This window comes from Eumetopias jubatus, unplaced genomic scaffold (assembly GCF_037043125.1).
Source record: "Eumetopias jubatus isolate StellerSeaLion01/CBP00866 unplaced genomic scaffold, mEumJub1_p1.0 scaffold_6, whole genome shotgun sequence".
Taxonomy (NCBI): domain Eukaryota; kingdom Metazoa; phylum Chordata; class Mammalia; order Carnivora; family Otariidae; genus Eumetopias; species Eumetopias jubatus.
The window spans coordinates 121,919,726-121,945,491 of NW_028274812.1; the positions used below are offsets into that span (position 1 = coordinate 121,919,726).

At 36.0% G+C, this 25,766-nt stretch overlaps 1 protein-coding gene across 4 annotated transcripts in view; it reads right to left on the reverse strand.

Moving 5' to 3' along the window:
• The window catches only part of EXOC2 (exocyst complex component 2), a 287,628-nt gene that overhangs the window by 149,850 nt on the left and 112,012 nt on the right, over positions 1-25,766 (reverse strand). For all 4 annotated transcript variants that reach the window (XM_028091090.2, XM_088024102.1, XM_028091088.1 and 1 more), the window contains 2 exons: positions 11,741-11,866; positions 5,410-5,534 (listed from right to left, as the gene is read on the reverse strand). In XM_028091090.2, the coding sequence (XP_027946891.1) occupies positions 5,410-5,534; positions 11,741-11,866 (251 nt within the window). The remainder of the gene's footprint in view (positions 1-5,409; positions 5,535-11,740; positions 11,867-25,766) is intronic.

Below are 25,766 nucleotides of genomic sequence, written 5' to 3' on the forward strand. Positions count from 1 at the left end.
ACATGGGAGCATCCAAATACATAAAACAATAGCAACCATAAAGGAACTCTTTGATAATAATACAATAATAGTAGGGGATGTTAACACCCCACTTACATCAATGGATAGATCATCTAAGCAGAAAATCAAAAGGAAGGAATGGCTTTGAAAGACACACTGGACCAGATGGACTTAACAGATATATTCAGAACTTTTCATCCTAAAGCAACAGAATATACATTCTTTTCAAGTGCACTTGGGGCATTCTCCAGAACAGATTACATACTAGGTCACAAATCAGGCCTCAACAAGTACAAAAAAGGTGAGATCATACCATGCATATTTTCAGACCATAACACCATGAAACTTGAAGTCAGCCACAAGAAAAAAATTTGGAAAGACCACAAATACATGTTGGTTAAATAACATACTACTAAAGAATGAATGGGTCAACCAGGAAATCAGAGAAGAAATTTAAAAAATATATGGAAACCAAGAGAAATGAAAACACAAGGGTCCAAAACCTTTGGGATGCAGCAAACGTGGTCCTAAGAGGGAAGTATATGGCAGTACAGAGCTACCTCAAGAAGCAAGAAAAGTCTAAAAATAAACAACTTAAGTTTACACCTGAAGGAGCTAGAAAAAGAAAACAAATGAAGCTGAAAGCCAGCAGAAAAAGGGAAATAATAAAGATTATAGCAGAAATAAATGATATAGAGACTAAAAAACAATGGAACAGATTAATGAAACCGGAAGCTGGTTCTTTGAAAAAATTAATAAAGTTGATAAACCCCTAGCCAGACCTATCAAAAAGAAAAGAGAAAGGACCCATAAATAAAATCACAAATGAGAGAGGAGAAATAACACCAAGAAATACAAACAGTTGTAAGAGAACATTATGAAAAATTACACGTCAACAAATCGGACAACTTAGAAGAAATTGATAAATTCCTAGACACATATAAACTACCAAAACTGAAATAGGAAGAAAGAGAATACTTGAACAGACTGATAACCAGCAAAGAAATTGAATCAGTAATGAAAAATCTCCCAACAAACAAAAGTCCAGGGCCAGATGGCTTCCCAGTGGAATTCTACCAAACATTTAATACCAATTAATACCTATTCTTCTCAAATTATTCCAGAAAATAGAAATGGAAGGAAAACTTCGAAACTCATTCTAAGAGGCCAGCATTACCCTGTTCCAGAGCCAGATAAATAAAAAAGAGCAGTACAGGACGCCTGGGTGGTTCAGTCGGTTAAGTGGCTGCCTTTGGCTCAGGTCATGATCCCAGAGTCCTGGGATCGAGTCCCGCATCAGGCTCCTTGCTCAGTGGGAGCCTGCTCTCCCTCTGCCTGATGCTCCCCCTGCTTGTGCTCACGTGCTCTCTCTCTCTGTCAAATAAATAAAATCTTAAAAAAAAAAAAAAGAATTACAGGCCAAAATCCCTGATGAACATGGATGCAAAAATTCTAAACAAAATACTAGCAAATTGAATCCAACAATACATTAAAAGAATCCTTCACCACAATCAAGTGGGATTTATTCCTAGGCTGTAAGTTGGTTCAATATTCACAAATCAATCAATGTGATAAACCACATTAATAAAAAAAAAGATAAGAACCATATGATCCTTTCAATAGATGCAGAAAAAGCATTTGACAAAGTACAATATCCATTCATAATAAAAGCCCTCAAAAAAAACAGGTTTAGAAGGAACATACCTCAACATTATAAAGGCCATATATGGAAAACCCACTGCTAATATAATCCTCAATGGGGAAAAACTGAGAGCTTTTCCTCTATGGTCAGGAACAAGACAGGGATATCCACTCTCACCACTGTTACTTAACATGGTACTGGAAGTCCCAGCCTCAGCAATCAGACAATAAAAAGAAATAAAAGGCATCTAAATTGGTAAGGAAGAAGTCAAACATTCGTTATCTGCAGGTGACAGGATACTCTATAGAGAAAACCCAAAAGATTCCACCAAAAACTTGCTAGAACTGATACATTAACTCAGTAAAAGTGCAGGATACAAAATGGATATCCAGAAATCTGTTGCATTCCTATACACCAACAATGAAGTAGCAGAAAGAGAAATCAAGGAATCAATCCCATTTACAATCGTACTAAAAACCATAAAATACTTAGGAATAAACCTACCCAAAGAGGTAAAGGATCTATGCTCTAAAAACATAAAACACTTAGATAACAAGCTTCTGCACAGCGAAGGAAACAATCAACAAAACTAAAAGGCAACCTATGGAAATGGAGAAGATATTTGCAAATGACATATCTGATAAAGAGTTACTATCCAAAATATACAAAGCACTTATAAAAGTCAACACCTCCCCCCAAAAATTAATAATCCATTTAAAAAATGGGCAGAAGACATGAATAGACATTTTTCCAAAGAATACATATAGATGGCTCACAGACACATGAAAAGATGCTCAACATCACTCATCATCAAGGAAATGCAAATCAAAGACACAATGAGATACCATCTCACACCTGTCAGAATGGCTAAAATTGACAACACAGGCAACAAGAGGTATTGATGAGGATGCAGAGAAAGGGGAACCCTCTTGCACTGTTGGTAGGAATGCAAACTGGTGCAACCACTCTGGAAAACAGTATGAAGTTTCCTCAAAAAGTTAAAACTAGAACTACCTATGACCCACCAGTTGCATTACTAGGTATTTACCCAATGGATACAAACATACTGACTTGAAGGGGCACCTGCATTGTGATGGTTACAGCAGTATTATCAACAATAGCAAACTATGTCCATCAACTGATGAATGGATAAAGAAGATGTAGTGTATTTACAGACAATGGAATATTACTTAGTCACCAAAAAGAAGGAAATCTTGCCATTTGCAACAATGTGGATAGAGCTAGGGTGTATCGTGCAAACAAAATAAGTCAGTCAGAGAAAGACAAATACCATATGATTTCACTCATATGTGGAATTTAAGAAAGAAAACAGATGAACATAGAGGAAGGGAAGAAAAAAAAAAGAGGGAGACAAACTATAAGCGAGTAGAGAGAACAAACTGAGGGTCAACTGGAGGGGAGGTGGGCCGGGGATGGGCTAAATGGGTGATGGGTATTAAGGAAGGCTGCTGTTGTGATGAGCACTGGGTCTTGTATGTAAGTGATGAATCACTACATTTGACTCCTAAAACCAATATTACACTATATATTAGCTAACTAGAATTTAAATAAAAATTTGAAACAAACAAAAAAGACGATGTGGAATATTAGTGAAAAAAGCAATTAAATCTTGCCATTTGCAAGCATGTGGATGGATCTAGGGAGTATTATGCTAAGTGAAATAAGTCAGTTGGAGAAAGACAAATAGCATATGGCTTCACTCATACGTGGAATTTTTGCAACAAATGAACACAGGGGGTTGGGGGGGGGGGAGAAAGGTCAATCCAGAAACAGACTCTTAATTATAGAGAACAAATTGATGGTTACTGGAGGCAGGGGTGGGGGTTAAATAGGTGATGGGGATTAAGGAGTTGAGCACCAGGTGTTGTATGTAATGATGAATCACTAAATTCTACACCAGAAACCAATATTACACTGTAAAGTAACTGGAATTTAAATAAAAATTTGTAGGAGAAAAAAAAATGAAGCATTCTCATTCTCAGCAGCAACAATCAACTTTGCATTTATGAAGGCCAGCCAAACTCTACATCTATTTTGTGGAAGACTGACTTTCTCTGTATAGTTAACTTTTCAATAGCGTTTCTGTATAATAACCAAGTAATACAAAAAGGACAAAAGACATATATTATGTGTTACTATATTTTAGTGTTTACTTATAAAGTACAGTAACTGATACACTGCTGAAAAGGAAGAAAAATACAGTGATAACTCATGAATAAGAAATTGATTTTTATGTAGTAACAGTTTTTTCATGTGCTATAGTTTTTCCATTTTTCTTACACTAAGTAAATTTTATGGTTTAGAATACTAACCATTCATATGAACAAGGATTTAGGAATCTACTAGGTTTAAAAGAAAAGAGAAAGTGGGCAAATAAGAATTAAATATACAAAGGAAAAAAAATCAATTCTAGAGGACAATTATATTTCTTTTAAAAGTAGCATGAATAAATGTCCATGGATCAAGAGAGACTGGATGGACCCCTGGACACCCAACCACTTTCTGCGAAGGAAGAAAGGTCTTGAACCACAAAGGTGTGCTTTTGTGCAAAAACCAAAACCAGTTAGCCCTTTTCCATATCCACTTTCTATTTTGGCAAGTGCAAGAAAGCAGGAAATAGCTTTCACCATCAAGATTTCTACCTCTCCCATCTCCCAGAGCTGTAAAGAGTTCTACATAAGGACACAAAACCAGAGAGGTCTTCTCCATGTTACAGGGTGGGGAGCTCCTTTGCAGCTCAAGGCAAAGGGCATTAGAGTCTATACTCCAGGATCTGGGGGCCTTTCGTGGGGCACTTGAAGTGAGACACTAGAGTGATGAGTCTGAGTTACAAAAATCAGAGTCATTACTTTCTGTCCATAATTTCTATGATTAAAACACCAAGTGAATGTGCTACTTGTGAAAATGTAACTGCTCATAACAACTTCTACAGGCTGATCACAGGGGACTAGAAAACGAGATCTTTAAATCCTTTCCAACTAGGAAATTCCATAATTACATGGGTAATTTGGGCTTTGGGCCTCCGAAGTTTTTTTTTTTTTTTTAAATTTGTTATATTTTATTATTCTGTTTTTTTTTAAAGATTTTATTTATTTATTTGACAGAGAGAGAGACAGCGAGAGCAGGAACACAAGCAGGAGGAGTGGGAGAGGGAGAAGCAGTCTTCCTGCCCAGCAGGGAGCCCGATGCGGGGCTCGATCCCAAGACCCTGGGATCATGACTGAGCTGAAGGCAGACGCTTAATGACTGAGCCAGCCAGGCGCCCTTATTATTCTGTTTTTTAATTTTGTTATCCCTTTTTAAAAAAGTAATCTCAACACCCAGTGTGGTGGGGCTTTGAACTCACAATCCCAGGGTCAAGAGTCAGATCCTCTACAGACTGCACCAGCCAGATGCCCCAAGGGAACTCAGTTTTAAACATGGCCCATTCAGAATTCCAAATCAGTTCAAAATTCTCTCACTTCTTTATTCCCTCTTTCTCCTGGGAGTGATCTAAATTCTCAGAGGGTTTATGTATCATCCTGGCATTGGGAGTAGGACATTTAGTACAACGAATTCCCTCTGTTCTCACTATCCTCTGCAGAGGGAGCTAGTTGTTTCTGGTTCCTCTTGTCATATGCTCCTATGGGCTGCTGTCCTTGCCATGTGGGCCTCTGAAGTTTTAAAAAAGTCACTTCAAAATCAAAATTTTAAGACTAGAATACACAATGACTTAGCTACATCTACAGTCAAATTTGTATACATACCTCACTGAAAAGGCTTCCATTAACATATGAAATCCAGAGTTTCCAGAAGTTAGGCAGCTGACTTAAAACAAGCTTGGTCAACTTTTCAACAAATGCCACCCGGTGAGGAGTTTTGTATCTCCATGCTAAGGGGGGGAAAATACTATGAATATACTTTGAATCAAGAATAAAAATCGGTTGAACATATAACTGCTCCCCCACCTAAAAATGTGTCACACTTCATCCCACTTTGGCTGTAGAGCTTTAATTTGCTGATAGACCAATATTTCCTTTTCCACATCACATTACCAAAGACTGCCGGCACAGAGAATACACTTTTAATAATACACAGAGAATAAACACCCTGCTGTTCTCAAAGGGGCGTGGCAGATGGGGGAGTGGCAGACTGGTCAGGAGGACACAGAAGGAGAAGCAAGGAGGATATTTTGGGTTTTCAACCTTGTCTTCAGGATGTTCTATTTCTCTTCAAAAGTCATGTCTTCAAACAGCAAAGTAAGGCAAAGACAGGGCAAGGCCAATTAGCCTTAAATTGGAGGCAAATATCAACCAGTTAAAAATGCCACTATATATGCACTTGAAAGTTCAATAACAACTCAAGTTATCATAAAGGAACATATTCAAGTATAATCGTATAATGAATAACTCTTCCCATAACAAAGAAATTTAAGAAAAAATAAAAATACTGAAGCCTCTTGGATTACGTATCATTTAATGCAATTACTGTAAGTGGGAAATAAGGTCTTATAGATTTTTTATGGGAATAAGTTCATAGGAATAAAAACAAATTAGTAATTCAGTGAGCATTAATCACTTCCAATTTCTTCCCTTCTTATCACATTCTTTCCTGTTTCCTCCTTCCTCCATGCCCTGCTTCCCAGCTCTGCTGTTCTGTTTCACAGCCTCCAGCAGGAGCAGGGCAGAGGTATTCCTACTGTCCAATTCACAGCAATGATCAGGAGAACCTCTGGGGTCAACTGCCAACTTCTATTCAGCAACTTCAAAGAAAGGTCAGATAAGGGAACTTGCATTAACCCCTTCATCAACTACCAGTTTCTTTTCAAAATACTCCTAGGCAAAAAGTTCTGTTGCTATCATTACTGTTGTTATTCTAGTGGGGAAGGGTGGATTTTATTTAATTTTAAAATGTTTCATAATAATCTAAAAAGACAATATGTGGTTAGAAAAGAAAACTTAAAAGGTATATAGAACAAAATCTACCTCCCACCTACATTCCCCATTTGCCTAGTTCCCAGCTGCAGCCATAAGAAACTGCTGTTATTTGTTGCTTGTGATTCTTTCTAACATGTCTTTTATATACACAAGCAAATACAAATACATATTCTCTCCCCACCCAAATGTTCTTTTACACAAATGAAAGCATATTAAACACACCGTTTTGACACTTGGGCCTTTTTTCATTTAATAACGGATCCTGAAGTTTTTCCCTATTTGTACATAAAATATTTTTTCCCCCCAGTTACACAGTACAACTGACCCTTGAACAATACAGGTTAGGAACAATGACCCCCTGCACAGTCAAAAATCCATGAATAACTTCTGACTCCCCCAAAACTGAACTAATAGCTTACTGTTGACCAGGAAACTTTCCAATTATATAATGCAGTTGATTAATATTTTATATATGTATTATATACTATACTCTTACAACAATACCTTTCTAATTTTTTTAGTATTTCTAGGCTACATGGTTCATCTGAGAGTTTTTTCAAATTGTCACAGATCTCCAAAAAACTTTCCAATATATTTACTGAACAAAATCCATGCATAAGTAGACCTGCACAGTTCAAACCAGTGCGGTTCAAGGGCCAACCGTAGTTCATATTTTGTATGTATCATAATTTTTAAAAAATCCCTTTATAATGGATAAGACTGTTTTCAATGTTTTGTGGTTAAAATTAGTGCTCTAAAATAAATTAAAAAAATAAACTAAAATAACTGCTTTAATCAATAACTCTGTGCCTACCACATTTAGCACACGTACAAGTATCAGTGTAGAATAAATTCTCAGAACAAGAATTGCTGGGTCTAAAAGTACACAGAGTTGTGATTTTTAGTAAATATTATTAAATTGATCTCCATGGGGATTCTTTACATACCCACCAGCAACACACAGAAACACACAGAAACTTCCTTATAATCTCACCAATGAACAAACCACACACAAAATTCCAAACAATCAAAATCTGGGGATTTTGCCAACTGGTATCTCATTGTAGTGTTACATGGTCTTTTAAATTTTTATTGTAAGTGAGGCTGAGTGCCTACCTTCATATACTTAAGAGCATTCAGACTTCCAATCTGGGGACTATAGACCTCTTTACCTATTAGGTGTATTAGCCCTCTGTCTATGAGTTGTGGGAGAAAGCTTTAAATTCAGTTGCCACATATGTGAAAGGCATGGTTCTTTATTTAGGGGTACACTGTAAACTGTACTTGTCTATTTGGCCAATATTTATTAAGTGTCCACTGTGTGCTAATCCTATGGCTATGCCTTAATGTCTGTCTAAGATGCTCACCACTAATACTGAATGAACAGGGAAGGTCTCTGCCTTCACAGAGCCTACAATTGAACAATCAATGAAAGGAGTCCTAATGATAATGTGACATGAGTCTAATGAGATTAGAGGTATTTTTCATCTGGAGACAGAGCTAAAGCAGACAAACCAAACACAGGGAAGCACTGTTTTCCAAACGGCATGCAGTACCCTACATAGCAGAGGCCACAGCCCAGTGTATGATGGGCCAATGACAAAGTAAGAAATAGGACAAGAAAATCTAAAAACTGAAGCTTTGGCAGACCTGCCTCATGGGGTAGCAAGTAGACTCATACATGACCTCTTCCCCTAAATTAGTGTTTCAAAGGTCTGAGCTCCTCCATGCAGCTATATTACAACTATTTATATAACCCTGTTGGGAGAAACTCATCTAATAACCTTATCTTATATATTCTTTGCAAAGCTTTTTTGCTGGGAAATCAAAAGTGAAAACACCCTATGATGAACCAAGTCTCTACTGGATCTGATGCTGGACAAGCACTTTGAGTGGCCTGGCTTATTGCATATCCATGTATTCTACACAGATACAGATATTCTATATACAGAGGGCACCAGGTCTCAAAGACCAGTCTGTCATGGGGAACTGCCTCCACTCCAAAGAAAAATAAGGAACATTGCTTTTTCACCAATGTAAAGGAAAATATCATTTTAAAAAACACAAACAGAAATTAAACTCAGCTTCTCTCTTGTTAAATCCATTAATTAATAAGTATTCTAATTGAAGTGATTTTATGATAGGAAAAACAGTTGGACAAATATAAATAAAAACATTACAAAACAATCCCATAAGGCTTCCAAAAAGATTTCTTCAGCTGAATCTTTTTATGACAGAGTAATTGGTAAAATTATTTTGCCTAAGTTCACTATAGTACAGAGTGATAATAGTGCAGCTAAATAATAGTACCAAATAATCATACTGAGCTGAGAGTTCCGCAATTCCTCAATGTGCTGGCACTCAATCAAGGTTCTTGGAAAACAGACAGGTCCCTGCAGCCTCCTGCCCAGTGACAGGGAATAATTTTTAGTCTCATGTTTGATCTTTTTATTACTAATGGATTCTTTATACCTATGTATATACGTATGTAATGAGAGTCCTATTTACCCATTCCTTCTATATCTACTTCATCCAAATTCTGATTATTTGAAAATGATTTTGGGTTTTATTTTCTTACTGAATCCAACATGTCTTAGTTAAATTCCCATATGCTATTATCAGTTACAGAATAACTTTAAGAGTTATTTCCTAAGACTGATGAAAAGAACTATTTACTATAAGCAATCTTCCTCAATTGTTTCAGTTTCAAGTAATAATTTTAAGGAAATTAAACATGTATTTTACTTCTACTTCCAGCCATACTGGAGTAATAAAGATTAGATTCAACCTTCAGTTATAAACAACTAGAAAACTGGGGGCAGGAGGTAGATACTATAAACTGTTTCAGACACTGGGCAATAGGCAGCACAGCACTGATTCCCAAGGGGAGGGAAGTGCATGATGAACCCACAAGTGCCATGGCTCTGTCTACAGACACGTTCTAGACAACACAGACAAAAGGAAGCATAACCTAAACAAAGCTCAATGGCCTTTCTGAGCTGGAAAGAAAGAGGTGGAGGTGACTAGAAAATGTAGGAAAGAGTTCCAGAAGGAACCTACGTAGAAAAAAGCTCCAAAAATCTGCATAAGAGTCCTCCTAAGTCTTTGCTGAGAACTAGTTCTGCATCTATGGAGTCAAACTTCACAAAACCAGGCAAAGAACAACCAGGGAATTGTAAGGTAAACAGTTCCCAGAAATAATACAGGGCAGGGAGACCTTCTAGCTCTGAACAGCCAGAGGGAACAGTCCTCATCAATTACCTGGGCCACTCAGTACAGACCCAAAAGATCACACCTCAGTGGTTGGGTTAAAGTATCCCCAGAATGAAGGCTACTCTAGACCTGCTCTAGCAAACTAGTAAAAGCCTTAAACGGCTCAAACTTCCCTGTAAGGAACTGATAAAACAGTCTAGCATTCCTTAAAGGAAGACAACAGAACTCATACTCAACACTGAACATTCACATGATGAGCAGGGAAATATGCATAATAACCAGAAACTAAGAGAAAAATTGTCAATAGTAACAAATCCAAAAATGACAGAGACGCCCAAATTAACCAATGACAATGTTCAAATATTTAAAGGAAAACATGAAAATAATGAGGGCAGGAAGGTAAGATATTTATAAGAACGAAGTAGAATTTCTAGAGATGAAAAATACAGTATCTGGAATTTTCAGGTTTAGACACTGCAGATAAAAGATCAGAGAAGTTGAAGGCATAGCAATTGACTCTATAATGAAGCAGAGTGGAAAAACCGGGGGGGAGGAGGAACAGGGAAAGAGCCTCAGTGATCTATGAGATAATCTACTGGCCTACCATACATGTAATTGAAGTCCTAGAAAAGGAAATAGAACAGAAAATACCTGAGAAAACTAAGGCCCCAAATTTTCTAAATTTGATGAAAATTTCCAGAATCTCATAAAATAGATCCAAGAAATTTGGCAAAACCCAGGCAGGATAAATTTGAATGTTCAAGATGATATAACTCATTTAAAGTCAAGATTCAATAATAGTTTCTAATTGATTTAAGCCTGTTAGCATGTCAACTGATGGTAGTAAATTACTTAAGGAGTGAGGTGGAGGGTGTTTAGACCTGCCATAATTTCCTACTAATTAAAAGAAGGAAGTATTGTTTAAAAACTCAGGTGGACTGCACCCCAGAGTCAGATCCTGGAGGCCATATTTGCTGAGAGGGCTTTATTTGCTTAGAGGGCTACAATACACCACAGTATACAGAAGCAAGTTATTCTGTTCTTTCACTGTTTATATTAGTTTGATGGGCTTGGTAGGAAATGGGAACAGGACAAGAAGGAACACTGAGCCCTCCATTTAGTACAAATGAATCATCTAATTTTAAGGTGTTCTTATGATGGATATTCACTCATATTTATTAATGAAACCTTAGAAAAGCCCTACTCCAATACTTGTAATAAAATATTTTAAAATAAACTTTAGAGGTATTTAATATAAAGTAAGATATTTTTATTACCGTATTTGGATTTCTTTCTTTTTTTTAAGATTTTATTTTTAAGTGATCTCCACACCCAATATGGGGCTTGAACTCACAACCCCAAGATCAAGAGTTGAATGCTCTACCAACTGAGCCATCCAGGCATCCCACCCTATTTGTATTTCTTCGATCTGTTATTGAGGTTATAAATAACTAGTGACTTAATAGCATTTAATTGGTACCCAAATGCATTATAAACAATAATTTTGTATCTCCCACAGGTAAATAAACAATAGGTAAATATCAACTTCAGAAAGTTAAGAAAGGTAACATAGTTAAAATGAGATGCTTTATTCTGAGGAAAAATGATTAGCAATTAATATATTATTAACCCTCTTTCCAAAGCAAATTTTAAAGTGCATAGAAGAGGTGTTTCTTTGTACTGACTATAGAGACTACTTTTGTTACAAATTTCATCTTAAAGAAATTCTCAGAAAATATTTTCTGTGGCATATTTTTAAAAAGTCAATCACAGGAAAAATAAAACTAGACTTTAACTATGTATGTTGAATAAACATTCACCTATGAAGAAGGTTGGTAATATTTAGCAGCAGTAACACAACTAATTAGGAAAATCCAAGTGATAAATGCCTGAAACTGCACAAGTACAAATTTAAAAGACAAAGTGGGGGACAGAGAGAGATACTTACAGTCATCTCGACCAGATTGAAAGCTGCTGCCCCTCTTCAGTGATGCCGTCTGACTAAGATGACCCAACACCAAGGGACGGGTATCATTATCCAGATCCAACATGGGACTGTGAAGGCCTGGAGTACCTAGAAGAGAGGTGACATTTCCATATATTCCATATTTTCTTACTTGTTGATTTATTTTTTTAAATTTTATTATGTTATGTTAGTCACCATACAATACATCATTAGTTTTTGATGTGGTGATCCATTAGTTTTTGATGTGGTGATCCACGATCCATTGTTTTCGTATAACACCCAGTGCTCCATGCAGTATGTGCCCTCCCTAATACCTATCACCGGGCTAACCAATCCCCCCCCCGCCAAAACCCTGTTTGTTTCTCAGAGTCCATAGTCTCTATGGGCTGCTTCTCTGAGTTATTTCTTCCTCAATTGTTCATTCTTTTAAATAAAACACTTGCCAAGCAAAATAAAAAATATTTTCTCTAAATAGCTTTGAAAAGTCATTCCCACCATGACAGATTCAGATAGGATTCAATCCATTATTCTGGTTTACTACAGAGATGTAACAAACTGTGAGAGAAACTTATGTATCATTTTAGAATGAATGTTCAGCAAAACTGGCAGGGGCAAGAGTGGGGGAAGGTCTACAAACCTAAAAATCAGGCTGAGAAATCCTTTTTTGAAAAACAACTTCACACTTGGAAGTCAGAGTTCTGACTCTCTATTGATGCAGTTTGACATTTTGCCTTCTATTGTTCATTAACAATTTTCTCCTATCTCCAAGTCAAAATATTATCTTCTCAGGTTTAAGAGTTAAATATTATATCTCTGTCCACAATCACTGGACCTTCTGCAAATAACTCCCTCAATATATACTGAGTGACTGATACTAAATTACTCAATAAGAACTCTGTTCCTTCTTTTATAATTTAATAGAATAATAAAAGCATATAGATTTGTTTTCAGATGCAAAAGATAAAACATATCCATGCCACTGATAATATTAGTTATTTAATAACACTGAACGAGGATTTATTGAGTACCTCCTATGTGCCAGGAACTATAGGCCCTGAAGATAAGGTGATGAATAATAGATAATGCCCCGCTCCAAAGTATTTACATTCTGGTAGTAGAGGCAAAAAATAAAGCAATAAATAAATAAAATACAGTAAAAATATGCCATGGAGAACTTCTTTTCAGGAGCTCCTCCTATCATGAGCCACTTAACATGATACAATATGAGCTATCTCCTTGTATTCTGACAAATTCTACTAAGGTAGGGTTTGTAGAAATAGAAATTAAATCGGACAGATTTTTTAGTGGAATAGAATTTTACTGAAGACATACTATGTGCTAAATGCTTCATTTACATGCATTTCTAAACACTAAGATACGACTTGTGTAATTCCATATTTTAAAACAATTTATTTGCTAAAACAACAAAATAAATGATATGTGATAGAGTAAGAAAATACAATGAAGAAATAATATTTTTATAATTGATTTTTTTCTATATTAAAGGCCAAGTGTGTGGAAGCTTTTAATGACTTATGACATTTTCTTTTGCAGTTTATATAATTGCCACTACTATTGATTGCAGAATTCTGGAAAATAATATCGAAATATTATTTCTGACATACTTTAAAAGGAAATATAAAGGAGCCCAAACTTAGCATCACAATATTTACATAAAAATTATAATATATATAAAATTTCATATAAAAAGGTACAAAAAAAGAATGCTTTAAGTTAAAATGTTACATGTGGGGCACTTGGAGAGCTCAGCAGGTAGAGCACCTGACTTGATCTCAGGGTCATGAGTTCAAGCCCCACACTGGGTGTGGCTCCTACCATAAAAAGTTACATGTTACTCTTGAAGGTTTCAGAACTATACATTTTTTAAAAGATTTATTTATTTATTTGAGAGACAGAGTGCAAGCATGAGTGGGGGGAGGGGCAAAGGGAGAAAATCTACAAGCAGACTCTCTGCTGAGTGTGGAGCCCAAACAGGGCTTGATTTCACGACCCATGAGATTACGACCTAAGCCGAAACCAAGAGTTGGGACAGTCAACCGATTAAGCCACCCAGCTGCCCCAAAACTACATTTTTATTAAGAAGGAAAGCACTTGCTGGTTTCCTAAAAATACATTATGTACCATTCCTACAAAAAATATAATTATCATTATTCAAGTAGATCCTCAGAAAAAGATTTTCCCTATAACTGATGTGTTTATAACTTTAATATAAATGGTTTGATTTTAAGTCATTTATGTAGTTTAAGTAAATCTTGAATTTTGAAACTGTTAAAGGACTGATTTATCTTCCCTTTAATAACAGAAACTGTATTAAGAATATGCTTTTCTTCTTTTAGAAACTATATCATCATTTTCTATAACATCAGGAAAAGAAAATTTAACATGAACTAATTTCCTAATTGGTAGTGTTGAATTACCATCAAGTATAGCACAGCACCAGGGAGCTAAAACAGCATATACACACCCTCAGGACTGACCAGCATCTGGAACACATGTGCAAGACGCATTTTTGCAGAGTGACCAGAAGAGAGCGCTTCAGCACCACATACATGCATAAGCCCTACAAACTCAACAGTGGGCATTAAACTCAGAAATGAGCTTCTCTAACACGTTGCTCTTTTTTTGTTGTTGTTAAAAAAAAAAGGGGTCTTAAGATCAGTTATTATATAGGGAAATTAGGAAGATTATCCTTTAGAGAGAGAATTAAAGAAAACATTTTAAATTTCAGTTGTCAGAAACTATTATCAAGAGTCAAAAAAAACCCTTGAGGACTCATACCCTCCTTTTAAACTTAAATTATATGACATGGCATTCCTACTCTATAAAATTATTACAAATATGAAGCAGTTTTGATGATAAATAAGCATTACTATGAAAAGAAAACAGAAAAAGATGAGACAAACTATTTCTGTAACATCAAATCAACAAAAGGCTTTAAAATATCTTACAAGAAATCAGTGTATTTTCTGATTGTTTTACCTCACAGTATGATAGCAACATCTGTTGATGTGTTTAAGAGACATATATACATTATATAAAACATATGGTTATTTAATGAGAATAATTAGGAAGTTTCATATTATCATGCTCTAACTTATGTGCAACTGAAATCGGTGTTGGTGTGTTTTCCCTAACAACCTAAATTATCTGCCCCTTGATATCCAGCTGAGGATGGTACTCAACTGAATACACACAACTTTAGTTTTTTCATTACAATTTTAGCTTATCATGGGACATTTTGCTGGTGACAGAGATTAAAGTTTTTGTAAAATTGTGTTTGTCTTTATCTTTCTCAATACTGCATTAGGTTCTGAGAGGTCATTTGTTTTCTTGACAGTAAATGTTCTCTAGAAATGAAGAGTTCCTATAATTTTTTCTAGATGAATTTTTTCAAAGCCTTTTATTAAATAAGGTTACGGCTTGAAGAAAGGTTATAACTTTTTGGCTTCATTTATGTTAATACTAACAAATTGTTTGCTATATTTGAAATTGGGGCAGGGATTAACCCAAGATTCTCATGGTTATACAATTGGAAGGGGGTTCTGCAGCTAGCTTAAGCAATCATAATAGGCCAATGCTTCATGACCTGTAAAAATCAGGGCTTGACACAATAAAATTTTTAAAGTCTTTTTTGGGTGTAAAATAGTGATTCTATGGTATGAAGTCGGAATTGGAATCTTTAAATCACCACTGAGAACAAAATGGAAAACATGTTTATTTTGCTCACTATTCCCACAATTTAGAACACTGATTAGTGGTGTTATCTAAAAAGTCTGCCTCTACATAGAGAAGCAAATGTGAAAATTAAGGTTTAAATAGAAATTATATAAGGAAAATAATAAAGACAAAAAAAAAGTAACAGTGAAAACTTCATCAGAATTTCAAAATACTTGTTATTATGGGACCTTACAGCTTGGTTATTTTAATGACGCTAAGCAGGGTAACCAATAAATAAACTCAAATGAATAAACGCTTATGAGATCAAAATTATTTGGCTATAAACAGAGATATCTGGGGAAATCTGGGGAATAATTACAGGGTAAAGATTACTCGGGAGAGAAAATTCCATATAGGGACACCTCCCATAGAATGAGAACCATCACTATAGTACTTCTAGTTCTAAAAATGCTATGTGGTGTTTGCAGGAAAAATGATACAAACAAAATCCTAGAACTAAAAGGGTGTAGCCATGTCTTCTCAATTCTACAAACTAGTGTTCGAGTTATGATTTTACCAATATATCATAAGAAAAGATACATAGCTTATCTACAGATGCTTGGAAGAAGTATCTTGGGGAAAAAAAAAACCTTCAAACACTTAAAATTTAAAAAAAAATAACGACTAAGCTTCTTAATTACTGACAAATAATACTGACAAATAAGAATCCGTGTTTTGTTTCTCCAGCTAACGCTTCTGTAATATGCTACCAGCATTCTCAAAAGGAATTCTTCTAATTATGAGGATGTAGGAGAAACTTAACAGATTGTAAACAAACATAAAATTAGAAAAACCATTTCTGGAACACTCTATAAACAGAACAGAAAATTTGTTTTAATTAAGAGAAAAAGAAAATTTACTTTCAAAAGTTGCTTAAGTTACCTTCTACAGAACATCAATAAAGCAATCCTAGTGACTTCACTAAGAGAATAAAAGCTGCAGTGTAGAAATAATCAAAAGTTTAAAATGTATTACTTTTCTAAAAGAAAATAAACTATCAATCTTTCACAATTTGCTCTTAACAAATTGAAACACTTGCTATTTTTTTTCCAACTGTGAGGTTTCTACTAAATAAGTTTTCAGCTTTATGTTAACCTATGGATCTGAAGACATCTTCCCCAAAGCTCAAAAACTTAACAGTTTACATTAAAACAATGATTCCTACAAAAACAAAACAAAAACTGATAATGAAGTTTAGACTTTATAGAAAATGCTGATTATACCTAGTACTCCTAAGACTTCCAGGAAACCTTAATACATGTATCAGTCAAATCCTTTCAACTCAACCTGTGCAAGTTTTCCCTATTTTAAATGCAAATAGTAGTCAACATTTGTTTAACAGACTCTGCAACATAAAGGGCAGAAGAGACCTTTCTTAAGGGAAGCCTGCAGATGTGGAACCAGGTGAGTAAGTTTACTATATTTTCTCGTCCTTCGTGCCTCTTGCAGCAAGTTTTCTCACAGTCTACAATAGTGTGGAGAACACTGATCTATAGCCCCCGGACTCTCAGAAGGGCGGCCGACTTCCTTACTGCCCTTAAACACCTTTGAACACATTTTCCTGCGCACAGCGGGCCCTTGTCCTGCACTGCAGCCCGACCACCCACTGTTGCTTGTTGACCAAACACACGGGGCCAGGAGTCTCCACAGACACACAGGCAGGATGGGATTCCTTTCAAGCACACCACACAGAAGAATTTCAATGCCAAAGGTGGGGGGTGGGGGCGGACGTATCAAGACCGAATTACAAATTCCTCACAAATTAGACCTGTGTCAACAGATAAAAATGTTCTTTTTGATCTTATTCTTCTCTCTATATTTAAAGTTCCTACAGGGGCATTTCCTCAATTTAAAGAGGATCACTTAATCTAAATTAAACTAAGGGAGACATATTTAACATACTCCTGTTAACCTCACTTCACTTTTTAGGGTGTCAGATCTGTCCTAAGCAGGTTCCAGGCAGAAATTCTGGTGTATTTTAACATCATTCAAAACAGAGAAGGAAAATATAGGAAATATATTTTAAAGCAAAGTAAAAGAGGAAATATATTTTAAAGCAAAACCATAGGTGTGAACTATGAGGAAGTATTTATTAGCTAACATTGGCTATATAAGCAAGAACCAGATATTTATAATAAGCTGGATAGGTGAATACCAAAATAAAATTATTTATGTTTTTATTAAAGTACTGTATTTTTTTTGTAATTCTATATAGATCTTAGAGAAAACATGCTTAGAATATGTAAGCAATAGAATTATTACAAAATGATATAATACAAAATTAAAATATTTATAATGAATATTTTAAAATTACCAGTTGATGCTAGCATTCAATGTGTGCTTGACATGCACTGCCAAAAATTTTTTCTCTCTTAAGGACAGGGGACATGAATTAGACATGAAATGGCTCCCAGCTGTAAGAAGTCTTCTTCCAGATGTACAGTAAGCCAAGACAGTAGAAAAGAACCAGCTGCTAGGATAAAAAAAAAATTGGGGAAAAAAAAAGGTCCTTTTGACATAAGCCTTGTTGGTCTGTCCGATTTAACAAAGATAGACCATTCATTCATTGTAAGGTGAACTGAATCTAGTATAAAACAGAAGAAACAAGAACTTAATCAACTCTTATGATGTTTAACAGCTGTTATTTTACTATACAGATCTACAAATGAATGCTATGTTATTCATAAGTCCTAGGTCACTGACTTTAAAACACTACTTAAATTACTAGTATTAATTACTAGTCAATTTTAATTTGGTAGCTAAAATTGTCTTTTCAAATTATATTAAAAAACAAATCTACAATCATATAAAAGCCTGCTGATCTGCATTCAGGTAATTAACACTTCTTATATAAACCTATACTATTTACAAACAACAGTGATGATTTCTAATGGTATGCATTGTAAATCTAATTCATGGCATTCTGAACATGACCTGAGTTTTTTCTCTTTCTGAAAAAAGGACAAAGGGGAAAGGAAAATCAGACCACCACTTTGCTGAAGAGATTTTTTTTTTTCATAGCAGTCATAAACTGATACTTCTATTTCTCTCTCTTGAATCTGCTTTCTTCTATACATCCCTTGCAGCTTATAAATCTCAAAGCAAGTGAATAAAATCCCATTAGAAGCATTTTATTGTCTAAAGTCAATTAAAAAAGTTCTCTAGTCACAACAAAAAAACAAGGGTGCAGATAAGGCTGGGGTTGTGTAATCTACATCGGAAGGGGCTTAGGAAGAGCAGGTGGAAATCAAAGTAATATCTCCTATCTGTAGTTGGTGCAGTTGTGCCTTTCCTTTTTTCTTTTTTAAATAAACTTCTATTATTCTGGATTCATACTGTTATGATCAACATTCAGGAGAGAAAGCATGTTTTAAATCTCCAGAAAATAAATTTCATAAAAGAACAATCTTCAACCTCATTTTAACAACTTTAAAAATTATAATTTTATTAAAACATTTAATATAGGTATAACAACACATTTTTACTGTCTTTTTAACCACAGAAATATTTTTGTAGTTCCATAAAAAATTTGATGAATCTGCTGCCGATTTCCTACAGAGGCTGTACTTTAAAATCTACAGTCCAGGAAGTTTACTTAATCCTACATTATGAAAATACCACAATTATATTTATTAACTCCACTAATTAAAAGTGTACACACACAAATATTATGTACACAAAGATCATAGGTATAGTTTTTAAATATCAAGACAAAACAGTTTATACTGTGTAAATTCAGAAAATTGAATATAACTTATAAAATGTATCTTATGCATGTATTTTATAAGCTTGAGTTGAAAATATAGCCTTTTATATCTTAAGATCATCAGATAAATATTTTTATTTCAGCATGTAATTAATAATCTGCTCAGTGTGTGAAAAAATTGAAAGAGCAGATATTTAGCACAGTGCCTCTGTTCTTAATATTTTTTCTTCCATAATAGGTCCATACTGTGATAATTCAGAATAAACCTCTCTGGTGTAACATATCTCTGAGTTTTCCAGAGAGAACCTGAGCCACATATAAATGTATTTTCTTCTGTTGTGTGACTCTTTTAAAGAATCTATTGCTTACTTAAGCTATTGCTCCTATTCGAAATGTCTCCTATTGTGCCCCTACTGTAATATGTCCATTTGGGAAGTCCTGATTAAGTATGTATCTGAAAGAAGGGAATAATTACTCTACGAGCAGGCTGCTGCCTTTTCCCTTGAGTTATTAGATACAGCCAGTATGTATTTTAAGAGTTAAACTCATTTTCAGAACAACAAAAAACACCTTTGAAGGCTACCTTTAAAAATCCTGTTTGAGAGTATCAGTAGGGGGCTAACCAAAGGCTTTTCCTGACAGGAAACCTGAAAACTTAGACTAATTTTAGACCAGTTTCACAGGAATTTTAAGAGACGAATGACATTTCTTATATGGTGGTAAAAGTTTTCTGTGTGTAACAACTCAGGACACAGGGCTGCTGTGAATATAGGGGAAGAGCAGCAAAATGGTTAACAAGTTAGGGCGGGGGGGGCGGGGGGGGGGACAAAAACAAAGCCTTCCTTTAGTATTTAAAACTAGGATGCGTTTTTGAATGTTAGTCTTTAGTCCTGTTTCTTCCCCCATCTTTGTCTCCCCTTAGAAAAACCAAAAGATCACATTTGGGCTATAGAGGTAGGTCACGGAAGAGTAGAAAGGAATATTTAGGGATAAACGTCAAAGCATGTTGAAGGTACAATGGTAATCTCTTGTTCTGTGCCCTAGTGTTTATAATCTGGAAGGCACCATTCTACTAGGTCCAGGATCTGTTATTACTATAAAAATGGGAATCCAGAGGAAGATCTAATGCAATGTTCATAAGAATATTAACCTTATGACCTAGATCTGCTAACAAATGCTTCATATACAAAAGAATCTTTCTTGGAAAAAAGGTGGATTTTTTAATGTAGGATTGCTGTCTCTGAAAATCTATCACCATCTTTGCTTATGAAATTTTCTCTGAAGACCACAAGACTAAATACAATTAACATTTTTTCCCTTAAACAACTGTGTAAAGGCTTTAAGACTTTAAAAAAACATTTATATGTTAATTAGATTTCTTAAATTCCATGCAAAAAGACCAACCAACTTTACTTAAAAAGACATCAAGAAACCTTTTCCTGTCTGAAATATTTACAGTCTATCTATTTAAAACTGTATTTTATTTCACAGGACTGTCTCAGTTCTTAACCATTGTTCTGCTGCCTGGGGGTTTACTTAAACAATTATAACCAGTGTTAAAAGTCCAAGTGCAGATAATCTAATAGAGGAACTTAATTCATTCTTTAGGTTTAGAATGCAACAAGGTTTCATTTTGAAAATAAGATCCTGGGGACGCTTGGGTGGCTCAGTTGGTTAAAGGTCTGCCTTTGGCTCAGGTCAGGATCCCAGGAAACTGGGATTGAGTCCAGCATCTGGCTCCATTGGCTCAGCAGGGAACCTGCTTCTCCCTCTCCCTCTGTTGCTCCCCCTGCTTATGCTCTCTCTCTCTTTCTCTCTGACAAATATTTTTTTCAAAAAGAAAAGCTTAAAAAAAAAAGAAAAGAAAAGAAAATAGGATCCTGAGACTACCTGAATAAAAACAATGAAACTTCATAATGAAGGGCCAGATGAAATATAGGCACTGTCCTCATCATGTTCATCAATCCTGTTTCATGAAATATTCGCTGCTACAATAGAACACAGAAAACCTGCTATCCTACCTCACTGGTCCAGAAGGAGTACAGTCTGGTGGAATTGGGAAAAATCTGAACCACTCACTATTTTTTTTTTTTAAGATTTTTATTTATTTTTTGACACAGAGAGAGAGACAGCGAGAGAGGGAACACAAGCAGGGGGAGTGGGAGAAGGAGAAGCAGGCCTGCCTGCTGAGCAAGGAGCCCGATGTGGGGCTTGATCCCAGGACCCTGGCATCACAACCCGAGCTGAAGGCAAACGCTAAATGGCTGAGCCACCCAGGTGACCCTGCCACTCACTACTTCTGCCCCTATTTAGGTCAAGAGGAAGCTGGTTATCACTCTCTAAGATACCTTCTTCACATGCACAATAGATCTAAAGTCATCAACTGAACTAGACAATATCCCAGGTTTTTTTCCATTTCTAAAATGACATAAGAAGATATCCAATAAAAAATCCAAATAATATTTAGGAGCCCTACCCCATATTACCTTACACTTACAGTATATATAGACACTCAAATATCAACTAAGAGTCCATCATGAACAACTGGCTTATACTCAGCAAACTTCTCATTAAGACCAATACTATATATGATTACGTTACCTGTGTAAATGTAGCAAGTGTATATTAAAGAGCTAACATATGTCCAATAACCTATATACATGCATTAAAGAAAATAACCAGAAGAGTAAGTGCGAACTGGGCACAGTGGGCCATATTTTACTAGTGTCTAATTTTTCCATTCTAGGACACACATGTTCAGTTCAGTCTATATTCGTGCCACATTTCATGTCATTTGCCTTTGCACTGAGTATAAGTTAAAAAGCCATGGTTATCAATGCACTTAGAGATTCTTGGATATGATAAACAGTTCCTGAACTTTGAAAACTAACTGAATATTTAAGAAATTATTAATAACTTTTAGGTAGGGGCGCCTGGGTGGCTCAGTCATTAAGCGTCTGCCTTCGGCTCAGGTCATGGTCCCAGGGTCCTGGGATCGAGCCCCACGTCTGGCTCTCTGCTCAGCGGAGAGCCTGCTTCTCCCTCTCCCTCTGCCCCTCTCCCTCTGCCTGCCTCTCTGCCTACTTGTGCTGTCAAATAAATAAATAAAATTAAAAAAAAATAACTTTTAGGTAATGATGATGTTTTGGTTACAGTCTTTAAAAAGCATGTTTATCTCTGAAGATTACATACTGAAATAATTATGAATGAAATAATGTGACCTGCTTCAAAAGTCATTCAGGGTGAGGGAGGGTAAGAAGCAGGTAAGGGTACAGATAAAATAAGATGAGCTATGAACTGATAACTGTTGAAACTAGGTTAGGCACAAGGGAGGTTTATCTTATCATGTTTATTTGGAATTCTCCCAAATAAAATCATAAAAACTCATTCTGATATGAGCTCAAAGAACACACCAATTTTCCAATTAAAAGGCTATGTTAGGATTATCTATGCTGTTTATGATAGTAGTATTTGCTGACAATAAAAAAAGAGCATGTTCTTCTGAATGTTGGAAGAAAAATTAAAATATAACTATGAATATGTAACTAATATATTTAGGAAATTTACATTGTACTGTTTATGAAATCTGTGGAGTAAATTCAAAGAGCTGTAAACTATTTTTTTACTTCCTAATCAAAAAGACCAACTTATGAAAATAACTTTTAAGTAAAGTTCATCACTAACAAATGTACATTCTTTTCATTATTTAATAAGTGATGAGCAAGTTCTTCAACAAGCGTTGTCAGCGAATTAAAAAGATAGGGCTCCAGTTACATATAAGCTTTCATCATTTTTTTCCCAGACAGTTCTGGATGGATACGTATAGCAATACATAACATCAAGATGGCAGGGAAGGTCCATCAGGTAAAAGCGTGTGTCCATTTATCTTCAAGAAAGATTCAGACCTTTGGCAATGGAGTATTGGTTATATTTCAGGTATTGATGTGACGCTAAGATATATGAAATCTCTTTTTTTTTTAAAGATTTTATTTATTTATTTGACAGAGAGAGAGAGACAGCAAGAGAGTGAGCACAAGCAGGGGGAGTGCGAAAAGGAGAAGCAGGCTTCCTGCCAAGCAGGGAGCCCGATGCGGGGCTCGATCCCAGGACCCTGGTATCATGACCTGAGCCGAAGGCAGTCGCTAAAACCAACTGAGCCACCCAGGCGCCCTTAGGATATATGAAATTTCATGATACTTTTCCAATTTCAAGTAGTCTATATGTTGTCTTCATAAATTACATACATCCCCAAAATTCAAATATTTTCATAACCAAATTACATAGTCAGATGGTCTCTTCTTAGCAGAAGTAGGAAGATCCTTTGTTAGACGATGTATACTCTTTGTATCTGGAGAATATCATTACTGTACTTATTAACCTACTTAGTGAAGTGGGGAATAGGGTGACATTTACTGAGCACACCGTCTAGAAATCTGGGCTACTCCATGCCTCTTTATCTGGATAACTGATATTTATCATGTAGGTTCAATGGAAATATCATCTCCTCTAGAAAACTTCCTTGGACCTCCCTCTAAATAGACTGGAGTAGAATTCTATATGCTCTACTTCATGATACTTTTCATAATTATACCTATGTGACTCTTAAATGTTTCTCCCACTAGACTACAAGCTCCAAGAGGTCAAAGACCATGTCTGTCCTGCTCACCACTGTACTTCCAGTTCCTAGCACAGCATGTGGTACACAGATTGTGAACCCAGAGACTGTTCCTAAATCACCTGAGAGCTTTCACAAATACTGATGCCTGGAGTTAGAGATTCTAAAATAATCGGTAGGAATCAAGTGGAGGCCAGGAACTGACAGTCTTTAAAAACACCCAGGGGAATCTAATGGGCAGTTAAGGTTGGAAGTCCTGGCTAATAATGTACACTCAATAAACAAATATGTAAGGCCCTCTAAATATCCCTAAAGACTACAGACTATGTATGTCATTTGAGGTCATTTTCACCTGCTAAAACTATAAAGTAATTAATGACATTAATAGGAATTTTGATGTGGCATTAATAAAGAGATATTTGGATTTTCCTAAATATCAAGAATAGGAAAGAACAAAATCACAGCTGGAAAGTACTCAAAAGCAAGCCAAGTAATTCATGACAAAACTATGTTATAAATAAATAATTGTAATCTCTCCATTGTACTTCCTTCCGTTCCAGGACTGTTCTTATGTTACCTCACTTATTCCTCCTGGCAACTTTGTCTTGTAAGCATCCCTGCGCCTTATTTTATATACTCTATTTGGCATCTCATGCCACTGAAACTGCACTTAACAAGGTCACCAACAACAGCCTCAGTGCTAAATCTAAAGAACATCTCTTCATCTTATTCTTCATCTTAAAACGTTTGCTGATCACTCTTCTCCTCAGTGGTTTTGTGACATTATACCGCTGTTTTCCTCCTAGCCCAGGAGACCAATCCTTCTTTGTCTCTTTTGTAGGCTTCCCTTCTACTAGCCCTGTAAATATCGATCCCCAGGATTCATCCTAAATTTTCCCCTTTTTTCAACTTCTACATACAGATCATCTGCATACAGATCTACCATTTGACCATCTACATACAGATCACATCCAAATCTCTTGCTCTTTAAATCCAAACTACCTATTGGGTATCTTCCCTTGTATGTCAGACAATGCCAAATCAATCGGTCCAAACAAAAGGAAAAAAAATGTTTTTCTCCTCTATGCTCCCTAACTCAATGGTGCCATCATCCTAACTAGTTGCTGAGGTCAGGTATCTGGGAATCACCCTTGACCCCTTTTTCCTCCTTCAATCACCAAGTCCTATCAACTCCAATTTCTGAATAGCTCTTGAATCCATCTCTTTCTCCACATCCACCATGGCTATGGGAGATGAGATGCCTGAATCACCATAGCAGCCTCCTAACCAGCTTTACTGTTCCAGTCTTGCTCCCACTCATCCATTCACTACATGGATTAAAAAATAAGTCTCAATGGGTCTTTCCCCTGCTTCAGACCCTTAATGGTCAGCCCAATGTCCTCTGGATCAAGTCCAAAGCCCTTGAAGGGACTAACAAAGTCCATGCAAGACCTGGGACCGCCTAACTCTAGCCTCCACTCTCGCCACTTTGTGTACTGAACTCCAGCCACAGAGAATTCAGTAGCCATCTCTTGCTTGAAGCCCTGTGCACATTCTATTTTCTCTTCCTGGAATGGTCTTTATCTCTTTCCTTTTCCCCCTCCTCTATTTCAACTGGCCGATACAGATATCCTTCAGATCTTGGAATGTCACTTCTGTGACCTCAGAACTCTGAATCAGATGCTGTTCCTAAGTGCTACCACGGCAGGAGGAACTTCCCAGGCTTAGAAAGTAACACTGTATTCTACTAGTCCATTCTACTTTTCTTGTCCATCTCCTCCCCACCCCTACCCCCCGCTATTTTATAAGTCTCATGTGAGCCAGGCCCATCTGCCATACTGACCACTGAATCCTTAGCACGCAATAGTGGCCAGCACACAGCAGGCACTGAATACATTCAATATCTGTGGGATGACAGAATTTTACAAATAAATGCTGATAAACCTGCA